General features: G+C 41.2%; 1 protein-coding gene across 2 annotated transcripts in view; it reads right to left on the bottom strand.

Moving 5' to 3' along the window:
* GOLM1 (golgi membrane protein 1) overlaps positions 1-12961 on the bottom strand; it is a 96781-nt gene that overhangs the window by 23500 nt on the left and 60320 nt on the right. For both annotated transcript variants that reach the window (XM_073345027.2, XM_073345028.2), the window contains exons 4-5: positions 3591-3645; positions 1287-1389 (exon numbers count right to left, since the gene is read on the bottom strand). In XM_073345027.2, coding sequence (XP_073201128.1) covers positions 1287-1389; positions 3591-3645 — 158 coding nt within the window. The remainder of the gene's footprint in view (positions 1-1286; positions 1390-3590; positions 3646-12961) is intronic.

The raw sequence follows: 12961 nt of genomic DNA, 5'->3' as shown, positions 1-12961 counted from the left end.
ATTATAAGAATGAAAGCAAAGAAAGTTGCATTGGTTCATCCTTCCCAAGATATAGAGAAAGGAACATCAATGTTAGCAAGAAAGGGAAAAAAACAGAACTCATAATTAGTACAGGAAATAACTAGTAATTCCTAGTGAATACGTGGAAGTGTTAAGGGTTATTGAAGTTCTTACCAGTGTCCCTGCACATATATTTCGTTATTCACAACTTACAATGCTTCAGGGGTACCTATTTCCATTGCTGTTTAGGGCACAGTGAAATCAACAGCTCAACCATGGCTTCCCATACTGGCAGATATCCACCTACCTCAAATTCATCACAAAAAATTCTTCAAATGTTCCATCATATTTGAGTTAACAAGGACCTTCCAATTCATTAAGTCCTTATATAATTTACTGAGATTCCAACTCAACTCCAGAAAACTTTTCTGGCTTGCAGCGCAAGAGCTTGAAGATTTGGGGTTTTCCCTTGAAGATCAATAGCAAGCAAGCTGGAAGGACACTAACTGACAAATAAACACCTCAAGGACTTTTCACTTCTATGGAAAACATGTCCACTTTGAATCTCATCCAAACATCACATGGCAGATGCTCTTACCTCTTCCATAAATGGCGACTGAGACACCATCCTATTTCTCACTGTGGAAATTGACTTCAAACTATGGAGCACCTCATCAATCAGTGTCCCAAACAATCCACATCCCAGTGGCATCTCAGCTATCCACTCTGTGTCACCTGAAGCAATCAATTGGATTGCTGACCTAGACTTGGACATCTAACATTGCTGTTTTTAGGCATACAAAAGAAGATGACGACAACGACTTCAGGAAACGTAACAAAAATCCGATTAAAGCCCTGGCTGGGACTTGGAAGATCTAAATTCAAATTCTGGCCCTCCCACAGACTTCTTGTGTGACCTTGGCAAATCACTTAGTCTCTCTGTGCCTCAGTTCCTTATCTGTAAAGTGGGAATAATTGTACTTCGCTGTCTGCCAGGAGCACTGAGAGGAATACAAGTAAGAAATGTTTGTGAAGTGCTTCAATACTATGGTGATGGGAGCCACAAGTACTCACACAAATGAGCAGAAACCAATCAGGACCGTAGGTGGTATATTATTTTCCTTTTCTGAAAATGCTATCTAGTCTCAAAATATCTACTAGCAGCATTTATATTTTAAAACCGTAACTATGGGGAAAAATGCAGTATGCAAGTGCAGGTTTCAAAAGAATAATTTGGCTTATGACCTTTCATTCTGTAAGTCATGTATTTAAAAGAACAAACTTACATATCATAGGAAAATTTCTTCTGAAGGTTAGTCTGGTTTTTCTGAAACTGGTACACATCCAGTTGTAGCTTTCCGTATTCCTTCTGTAACTTTATCAAGTGTTCTGGGCCAAAAGAGGATTATTATTTTTAATGGAATATTATAGTAAGATAAACAGATCCCTCCCTCCAAAATCAAAGATGCAAATTTGATAGTGAGAAAGCTCTATTGGCTACTTTTCTCAGTCTCCCAAATTCATGATATTTTGGTAGACCAAATATAGTGTCACATTGTGGCACCTACTCAGCAGCAAAAACACAGAGGACGTAGGAGGGTTTTCTACCTAATACAACCTACATTCTCTGCATCCCCTCCTCCAAAGGGAGGGCTCTAACTCATCTATATTCTCTGGCTGCTCTTGGCCTGCAACCTAGCAGACTAGAGGTCACTGAAGGACTAGTCACTATAGTGCAGACACAATGGTAATTTTCCTACTACTTATCTAAATTAAAGTTACAACTCACTGTGACATTCTGTACCTCATGGGAACACCCTACACCCCCATGTTCATCCTTATAATATGATCGTGTGGTATCTAATGCAAAATTTGTCATGTCGGGTATCTTCGGAAGGTTCATGATGCACTGAGCATTGTTGTTATAGTGATGTTATTTTATAGTAATGTTATAGGTTATAATTTCATGTACATAGTTATGAGGCTGAAAATGTATCCTCATGGCTTAAAGCAAGCCCAGGCAAAAACTCTCTAAGAGCAGAGGGGCAGTTCACACTTCATCAAGGCATGTATGGGAGAAACCCAGCCCAGCCTCACAGGAACAAAGGATGCTGGCCTAGGCAGCAACAAAAGGATCTGTTCGACTCTCAGTGAGTCACCCCCCTTCCTTTGGTCAGTTTGGGACTGTAATGAGGTAATGCTCACCTGACTCTGAAGGGGGGGAGCCAGGGGAGAAGCCAAGAGGGAAGAAAGAATATGATAAAAGGGAAAGACATTTGCCATTCTCTTTCTCTTCCACCTCTATCTACAGACATCACCACCAAACAACTGAAGTGCTGATCAAAGGGGAGAGCCTGGCTGAAGGGCAACCAGCCAGCCTGTGGTGAGAAGCATCGAAGTTTGTAAGGGCATTGAAAGCTTTAAGATCAGCTTAGAATGCGTTTTGCTTTTATTTCATTTGACCAAATCCAACTTGTTATGCTTTGACTTATAATCACTTAAAATCTATCTTTATAGTTAATAAATCTGTTTATTTATTCTATCTGAAGCAGTGCGTTTGGTTTGAAGCATGTCAGAGACTCCCCTTGGGTTAACAAGCCTGGTACATGTAAATTTCTTTGTTAAAGTGATGAACTCATATAAGCTTGCAGCGTCCAGCAGGCATAACTGGACACTGCAAGATGGAGGTTCCTAGGTTTGTGTCTGGGACCGGAGATATTGGCTAGTGTCATTCGCTTGCACAATTCAAGGAGCAGCTTACATGCCAGAGGCTGTGCGTGAACAGCCCAGGAGTGGGGGCTCTCACAGCAGAGCAGGGTAAAGCTGGTTCCCAGAGTCAGGGATTGGAGTGACCTAGCAGATCACCAGTCCAGATAACACCAGAGGGGAACGTCACACCCTCTGTAACAGCAGTTTACAGTTCACAAAGCAGGATTGTTTGTAAGTTAGTAGTTTTCTGTGGTGGAACCTCCTCCATCATGCTGTGACACCCTGAATGCTTTGCTCCCAACAAAAAGCTTTGCATCAGAAAGCTGAGCACATCAGAGAGGCTGACAACTGTATTTTCCAATGGCCCAAATGCTAGAAGTCATAACTCACTAGCAATGATTCTGAAAGTATCAAAGTGGATAATAATTAATAAGGCCAAATTTTCCTTTCAGATGTGTGTATTACTCCCATGGATGTCAATGCATCCATATACAGGAGTATAGAATTTTAGAGTTGAAAGAGGGTTATACTATGTGGGTGGGAACAGAGAAGTTGTTCAAGTATATATTATTAATATAGGGGGAATCTGTTCTATTTATATTTCTTATTTTCTGCCATTAAGATCTAAGGCTGTGGAGTCCTGCACTAAGAGCCACATGGACCTTTTTGCCTAAACAGAGCCCCAGTGAAGGCAGTATGGCATGAGCCCTGTACCCATGAAGAACCTGTACATGGTCAAGGTCTAGTTTATGGTGGTTCCTACACTTTCTCATGGCTTTCAGTTGGAGAGCTCACACACCTAAAAGACACAGGAGTAAGACTGAGTCTTTGAGAGAACTGGCTTTAAGTCTGATAATAATAGAACTACAATAAAAAGGTACCTTTTAGATTCTGGATAAATCTCTCATTTGTTGTTATGTTATTCATTAACACAGCCTGCGGAAAAAAAGTGAAATTGTATTAAAACAATGTTGATCAAACCACTTATTTAATAAAAAAGTAATCAAGTAATTCTAGAGAATAAAGCAAAAATGTATTTCTAAGGAATACGATACAATTAAAAAACAAACACTGTATTAGGTGCAGTTGAGATCAGTTATGTTATTTCAATTCCTAGATTATGAAAAAAAAACAAAAAAATTTTGTACTACCCAAGGCATAAATCAATGAAAGATCATCACTAAAAATAAAACAAGACCACAACATTTTAAACAGGTTACTCACTGGAATTATTAGTTTAAAGAGTCCACTGCTAAACACTTGTTTACCATTGTCTCCATTTCATGTTACTCTTACAATCACAGTGACAATCAGATTTAGAGTGTATTAATCAAGTGTACCTTTAAGAAAGAAAGATTCACCAAACTGCATCCTTTCAATAATTCTTTTGAGATAGAACCAATAAGGCTACTGTCAGGATTGCAGGGGAAAAGTGCCAGAGCAATAATTATTCCAACAACACAAATAAAAACTCTACCAAAGTCAGTAAATCAAGGGAGAAATGGCTTGCCTATTAGGTTTTACATTACACACCATTATATTTAGTCCACTTCCCTAATGCATGGCACCCTCTTTTCCTCCCCTGGGACAAGTGAGAGATGTAATGCCCTTCCATTCCCATATCTTTAACTCCAGACACACTAAAAAGGCAGTAATCTCAGGCGGGAGGAGAAGGTCAGAAATACACATGCACATGAGATTGGATATTGTGACAAAGTTCCTCCTCTACCTTGGTGGGTCTTGTGCTTATTGGCGGATTTGCTCGCCTTGGAGCTTCACGGCAGCCCTCAGCTTGGCTGTTTTTCTGAACCCACAGTCCAGTTCGACGACTCCTGTGTCTGACCAGGAGTTGGGAGGTTTGGAGGGAACCCGGGCCCGCCCTCTACTCCGGGTTCCAGCCCAGGGTCCTGTGGAATGCAGCTGTCTAGAGTGCCTCCTGGAACAGCCTGCGACAGCTACAACTCCCTAGGCTACTTCCCCATGGCCTCCTCCCAACACCTTCTTTATCCTCACCATAGGACCTTCCTCCTGGTGTCTGATAATGCTTGTACTTCTCAGTCCTCCAACAGTCCGCATTCTCATTCTCAGCTCCTAGTGCCTCTTACTCCCAACTCCTCACATGCGCACCACAAACTGAAGTGAGCTCCTTTTTAAACCCAGATGCCCTGATTAGCCTGCCTTAATTGATTCTAGCAGCTTCTTGATTGGCTGCAGGTGTTCTAATCTGCCTGTCTTAATTGTCTCCAGAATTGTCTCCTGATTGTTCTGGAACCTTCCCTGTTACTTACCCAGGGAAAAGGGACCTACTTAACCTGGGGCTAATATATCTGTCTTCTGTTACTCTCCTGTAGCCATCTGGCCCGACCCTGTCACAATGTGTAGGGGGAAAATAACACTACATGAAATTAGTCACAGACAAATGCCAACAGAGAACTCAGCTTCAATGTCTAATATTTAGCAATTGTGCAGGAAACTAGTTTAGTTTTGAAGATGACAGACGATCATGCCTATTTAGACTTATAAATCTGTATATCTTCTGAAGTATCTATTCGCTGTGCTTAGATGTAATTTATAAGGATTCCTATTTATTCATCCCAGGATGCATTCAGTATTTCACAGACTTCAGAGATCAGGATACAGCCATTCCCAAAAGAAGTTTTTCACAGAAGTAGTGCTGCTGCCATACAGTATATGGGCTGCCTTCACTGGAAGGAGCACTTCTATGATCAAGATGGTCGTTCAGTCTGTGCAGGCTATTCTGATGCTACTGATAAGGATGCCGAATAATGCTAATTTTGACTGTGCTTATTGTAATCTAATCATCCATTTACTAGGAACTAGAGAAAGAGTTCACCAGTTCATCTCAAACATGTGGCAGATGGTAATGACTTTTGTTCACTAGCAGTCTAAACCAGATTTGTGTCCTATCATCAGTTCCCTGGACCATCTAGTTCCCCAAACAAACTGTTATTTGAATGTAATGACAGAGATATTATTGTTTACAGCAGGGGTTCTCAAACTGGGGGTCGCAAGGTTATTATATGGTGGGTTGCGAGCTGTCAGCCTCCACCCCAAACCCCGCTTTGTATCCAGCATTTATAATGGTGTTAAATATATTAAAAAGTGTTTTTAATTTATAAGCGGGGGTGGGGGGTGTCGTACTCAAAGGCCTGCTATTTGAAAAAAGTCACTAGTACAAAAGTTTGAGAACCACTGGTTTACAGAAACCAGTAAGTTATAGTCACATCTTCATGCAGAGGGAGCAAGTTTCAAACAGATAAAAGGAAATTTTTCTTCTACACAATACCACACAGCCCATGAAACTCATTGCTAAAAATATCACTGAGGCTAAGAGCTTAACAGGTTTCATAAAAGAAGACCATTAATATGGATGACAAGAATATCCAAACTTACATTCATAAGGATTTAAAAAGAGGGAGAAAAAATCAAGAGTTTTCAAAGGATTATAAACCCTGATTGCTTCACCACATAAACCAACATTTAATGAATGGTGCTCTGCCTATGGTGAGGTTATTCCATAACTTCCAACTGCAGGATTTTTTATACTGGAAACATCTGGTACCGGCCATTGTTGAAGACTGGCTACTGGATTAGATGGTCCAGCACTCCAATTCAGTATGGAAATCACTATGTTCCTATGTTATTTTCCTAATTTTTGAAGATGGAAATGAGAATATGCTTGATTCTGAAAGTATTACAGAATGACTGCTAAATTTCATATTACTCAGAATGGTGGGAAGGGTGAGCAGTAATCATCTCAAACGGGAAAGCACAGGTACATGTTATTGGAAGGTCACTTAAGTCACAGATAAAAAATGCATTACTTCATATCCTTTTCAGAGTAGTAGCCGTGTTAGTCTGTATTCGCAAAAAGAAAAGGAGTACTTGTGGCACCTTAGAGACTAACCAATTTATTTGAGCATAAGCTTTTCGTGAGCTGTAGCTCACGAAAAGCTTATGCTCAAATAAATTGGTTAGTCTCTAAGGTGCCACTAGTACTCCTTTTCTTTTTTCATATCCTTTATGCATCACATATAAAAGACCCTTTTGGTAAAGCTGCAGTATTCTCCTGAATGTGAAAATATGATGAAGGGAGGATCATATAGAAAGAGATCAGGAAAAGCTGGTTAGTAAAAGCACTTTAATGTTTGCAGCAAATCCGGTTTAATAATTTACAAGAAAATGTTTACAACAGCCAGAAGGTTGTTTCTTAATGTTGCTGCACTAATACTTAGAGTTTTATATTTTTCAAGAGCTGTACCAACATTAACTAATCCTCACAACATTGTTGGGTTGTAGACAGGCAATCTCCCCATTTTTTTTGCAAGTGGAGAAATAGACACACACAAGGTAAACAACTTGGCCAAAGGCCAGAGAACAAGTTAGTGTCAGTAGTCACCATGAGAAGCTCTGGTGCGCCTGGCTGCCAAGCCTGTACCCGGGTCAATTTAGACCCAGGAAGAGGATTAGATTTGATATTTCATTCAGCACATAAAGCATTGCACACTACCTCTAGAAGAGGAGAATTCAGGGCTTAGCAACTCTGTACACAAGCTGTGCCCCAATACAGCAGACCTCAAGCCGCTCAGCAGACAGACTTGCTTACTACAATCAGTGTTGTTGAAAGCAAGTAAATCATGTCTTCACATGCCTGACCAAAAAGCAGCACTATCATCAGCAAAGATGGAAGCGTCTCCCAGCTGGATGACAGTTGCTACAGTGACTGCCAGAAATTTGCTAGGAGAGAAGCATGTCTGTGTAGGAACTGTTGTCCACATTAGAGACACAGAAAGCAATGGAATGAATAGCTACATCACTGAATTGGTGGGCAGAGAATGACTTACCCTAAAGAGAACAGTAATTCCTGCTAGAGAGTTTTCTAGTATCACAGAATCACAGAAAAGGCCAGAAGGGTCCATTAGGTATGTTCTGACCTCCTGTATATCACAGGCCATTACATCTCACCCAGTTACCCCTGTATTGAGCCCAATAACTCGTTGGCTAAAGCATATCCGCCAGAAAGGTATTCCCTTGTAACATTCCATTTTATCTGTCAATTCCTTCACCATTTCCCATGACAACAGCAAATGCTGTATTAAAACCAGGCTAACACAGATCTGAAAAATGAAAAATTGCTGTATTTGCTTTCAATACCGACTATACACAGTGTACCTCAGGGGTCCTCAACGCGGTGCCCGCGGGTGCAATGGCACCCGCAGGGCAGTTGTGTGCGCCCGCAGGACACCGCACTGCCAAAATGCCGCCGCCAAGCACGGCCGCCGGAGAACCGCCTGCCAAAATGCCGCTGAGAAGCGTTGCCGTTTCTCAGCAGTATTTCGGCGGTGGGGTGTCTGGCGCCTGCCACAGTCTTCTGGAAATGGGAGTATGCTATTCCCACAGAAAGGTTGGGGACCACTGGTGTACCTAATACGTAAAGAAGCATTGTAACAAGAAATGGTAACCAAAAAATACCAAAGCAATTGGCTGAAGTAACATTTTGTAGTTTATCTGTATTTTCAAAGTAGTTTTCACATGAGGGGAAAAGTTGCTGTATCAGCAATTAAACTGATCAGACATTAACTAGACTGATTACTATTATAGTTTAGTAGTTAAGATTGAAGTAGTTCCCAAAATATCACAAATTCTGGTCTCACAGAGTGTACAGTAATGAGACAAAAAGACAAGAAAAAGAGTGTGTGGGATAGATTTACAAAAACACAAGCCAGGAGAGATCAGGGAGAGGATAGCCATGTGCCTTATGTTTACATATTTGGTGGCTATTGAATTTTATTTATTTAAATTAAATCCTAAAATTTCCCTTCCTTCACCATTCACCACACAGGCCTACCCACCATTTGTCTGGCAACATTCTTCAATTTTAGTGTCTTTATGCTCTTCTCTCTCAGCATTTTGAAAAGACGGCACGCTAGCCACATAGCCTTTCAATCCTAGGTCATGAGATTAAAACATCAACAGGTGAACTTATCTTTTTTCCCCAAGGCTTTCAAGGTCACTGAACATATTTTCTCTATTGTATTTCTTTTAGGCTTGTCGGTATGCTGCAGACTCATTTTACACTTTTGAACAAGAGTGCCGTGTGAAAAAAGTCTAAAGCAATTTTCAAGCCAATAATGGAGCATTTAAGCCATACAATTTTTCACTGAACTTTAAGCATTCATTCTTTCTAGAAGTTACAGCCTGTTCTCAATAAAATTAAACACTGAATGAAACAGCTGTTTGGAACAGACTGAATGACTCAGACAATTGATAAGGGGAGACCAAGCCCTTTACCTCTAGCTCAGTGTTTGGACTGTGGTCAAGGCTGTTGGACATTAAAAGTTGCTTCTGGCACCTATTCTGCATTACAGCAGTCAGTGGTTTCAGTTCATCTCTTATTCCAGAAGTGAGCCACAGAACACAACACAAAAACCATCACCACAATTGGCTCATTTGTCAGCAGTCTCAAAAGAGGCACCAAGGAGACTGTGGGCATAAAGAATGAGCTATCCTTCCAAACCTGCAAAGCAGTGGGCGTGTGCTTGTGCTGTGTGTGTCCTGTGGACACAGGATTTTTGTCATCATTGCTATCAATCTAGCATATGTATTATTGCTACATTCAATTACAAGTAAAGAAACATTTGGCAGTATGAATGGAATAAAATGCACTCTGGGCAGGGGTTGCTATAAGTCGCTACAACTATCATTGTACATTAACCCCTCTTCTCTCGTCAGCCATTTTACTATATAGTGTGAAAAGGCAGAAAAAATTTTCAATAGTATATTCTTAATTTGCACAGAATCTGAATTTCCATGTCTTGGAAACCTATATATTAGCCTAATGCTGGGATTCTCAAACTTGTTCATAATGCAAATACATTTTAAAAGAGAGAATCTCCGCTCCCATTTACGAGTATGTGGACCATCTCTGCTGATGATGTACTTTCCCCAAGGATGAGATTTCAACAGCAGCTGCTTGAGGGAAAGTATTTAGTTTATTTTAGCTTCTTTTAATACAGTTTAACTACTGGAACATGAGAGACCCTGTGACACATGATCAGCCAGCTTTGAACAGACCATCAGCATGGGATCCACAGACCATCTGAGAACTTCTGGTTAATGAATGCTGTGTTTGAAGCAGAGAGCTGCCCATTTCTCTATGAAATAAATAAGAGCCTCTTTTAAGACAACATAAAAACAGACTGGAGTAGGTTGTACTTTCCCTAAGAACACTGACAAGTCCATTACTTTACTACTACATCTATTGTAAATATAAGGCTAACTTCTGGCCCTGCTGAAAAAAGTCACAATACATTCAACGTCATTTTGAACTGTATTTAAACTAGAATGACCATAATCAATTAAAGCTCTGCCTGCAGATGTAGTGGCTAAGAGGTTTAGGTTACAATCAGCCATGTACAAGGACTTGTCTACACTTCAAATTTGTTGCAGGTCAGCTTGAGATGTTTCCTGTTAAAATGCCTTCATCCACAAACAAAATGTTTTGTTGTATATTATCTAGTGTTTTAATGTGTGTTATCAAACCCCCCTTTGGAAGCATGTTTACATGGATGTGGATTGAGTTTACCCATGACAAAGCAGGTGTGGTTATAACCACATCCTATAACAAGTGTTGTGCATCTGTCAGATCTTCCTGCCAGTATCCCACACTGCTTTCTGACTCCCTGGATCAGCTGTGTCCTCTCTACAGCTCCAGGTTCATCCTAACTGGATGTCACACCACCATTTAAATAGTTGCATTCAGCCAGGTGCAATTCTTTGAAATTCCAATTTGTGGGGAGTTCACAAATACTTGTGTGTCATATTCCTGATTACCCCCTCACCCCCATACATTGCCTCCTACTCCTGCACCATGGCCCCAGACTGAGATTCTGGACTTTATTGAGCTCTGGTGAGAGGAGCTTTATTTTGTCCATCTGTATCTTGGCACTGATATACAAGCAGTGTGAGACCAGTGGCGTACAGGAGTCTGGTAGAAGGCAAATATTCTGCCTGCTGGATGAATAGTTTTCTTCTTCCGAGTGACCAAAGCAGGGGCTGCGCTAGAGCAATCAGGAACCTGCTAGAACCAATTAAGACAGGCAAGCTAATTAAGACACCTGGAGCCAATTAGGAACTAGAATCAATTATGGCAGGCAGACTAATCAGGACAGGTGGTTTTAAAAGGACCTCCCATCAGTTAGTGGGGGGCATGCAAGAGGCAGAGAGTGAGAAGGCGTGCTGCTGGAGGACTGAGGAGTACAAGTATGATCAGGCTTCAGGAGGAAGATCCTGCAGTGAGGATAAAGAAGGTGCTGGGGGAAGGCTATGGGGAAGTAGCCCAGGGAGTTGTAGCTGTCATGCAGCTGATACAGGAGACATTTAGACAGCTGCTATCCACAGGGCCCTGGGCTTGAACCCGGTGTAGAGGGTGGGCCTGGGTTCCCCGCATCACCCCAACTCCTGATTCAACACAGGAGGAGTTGACCTGGTCTGTGAGCAACACCAGAAAGGACAGTAAAAAGAAAAGGAGTACTTGTAGCACCTTAGAGACTAACAAATTTATTTGAGCATAAGTTTTTGTGAGCTGGACAGTCTAATTTGGAAAGGGATCTGGCTGTCTCTGACCCACTAAGTGGGACAACAGAGACTGCGGAGATTGTTCTCCGTTTCCCCCATGCTGGCCAGTGATGATGTTAGTTGAGTGAATGACAGGTGGCTGAGTGAATGGCAGCAAAAGTGGCCAAACTGAGGGCTGCCGTGAACCTCTGAGGTGAGCAAATCTGCCAAAAAGCGCAGGACCCACCAAGGCAGAGGAGGAATTTTGTCACAGCAGATACCATCGACACTGCTCAGAAAGGGGCATAACCAAGATGCTCTCCAGTGCTGCAGTAAGGAAAAGGAGCTCTGAGTGGCCACAGACACGTGAAACACAATTTAACTGTACGGAGAGATACTACAGCCTGCTCTTGCTATGAAGAGCTTGACCATATGTTTGCTAGATGTGACACCACCAGAGTTTGATGTGGATTCCCTGACTGAACCACAAACCTTGGATGTGGGTGACATAGTGATCCCATCAAACCAGAGTCGTAAAGCTCCAAACCACCTCCATGTAGATCTGGAGGATGAAACTGAACCACAGGGGGACACTGCAATGTTTGCATAACTTTCCTCTGGCTCATGGCCTTTTACCTCCTGCCACCCCTCCTCATTCTCAGTACTGTACAAACAATCCATTCCTTTTGACACTAATATGAAAACACAAACACCACAAACTTCTCATACTGTAGTGCTTATTCACCTTTCTCCCTCCCTCCACCTGGTCAGCTCCTGCACCCTTCACAAAAATGGTGACACTGCATAGCTTAACAAGGAAAGTACTTATTTTAAATTACCTTTTTTCTTCTTCATCCTCCCCTTTCTCCCACACCATATTAGTAGCAGAAGGAAGAGGGAAAAACAGCGTGCAATAGGACATTGGATCTGCAAAGGCAAAGAAGTTCTGGGAGCACCTGGCCTTCTAAATTTGCACAGGAGTAGGATTACTCAGTACAATTTTTAATGCTAACAAAGTTCACCACTGTTGTAAGCAGGTGCAACTCTATTGACATAAAAAGACTTATGGGTGAATTTAACCCACTAACACCAACATACAACTGGTGTAAACAAGATGAGAATAAAGCCCATAGCATCATTCCCTTACCTAAGACCCCTAAAATAACATGGCCAAACAACATGATCCAAGAACAAAGTGATAGACAACTTTAAATGTCATTTTATAGATTTCTGCCATATGCATTAACATTCGGGTATTAATATTTCATGAGTTTTATGTTATAGTTCAGGAGTATATAACATTTATCGATTATTCTCTTTGTACACATTTTTTTCCCATTTGGCTTGAGGGGCTCAGGTTATTACAAAGATTTGACTAAATAGTCTTTTGCAGCCATATGAGCTTCCTTATAGTCAAATATTTACAATTCGAGTCTAGACATACTACAGAATTAGATGATATATTTACCTTTTCTTAATCTGCCTCTAAGAAGGAAAAGAAACTGGCTCAGCGTGAGTGACTGAACTAAACCAAAAAATCAGGTTATGAATTTGACAGACTGCTATCATCCTAAAAAAAAAAAGGCAGCCAATCAATAGTGCCAATACTGAGCAGTGTGCTCCAAGAACACATTAAAAATATTTATAAAAAGGTATTTAAAAGCTAACCAAGTTG

Source organism: Lepidochelys kempii, chromosome 5 (assembly GCF_965140285.1).
Source record: "Lepidochelys kempii isolate rLepKem1 chromosome 5, rLepKem1.hap1, whole genome shotgun sequence".
Taxonomy (NCBI): Eukaryota; Metazoa; Chordata; order Testudines; family Cheloniidae; genus Lepidochelys; species Lepidochelys kempii.
Note: the sequence above shows the minus strand (reverse complement) of the source record. Positions and strands in the feature narration are given on the sequence as shown.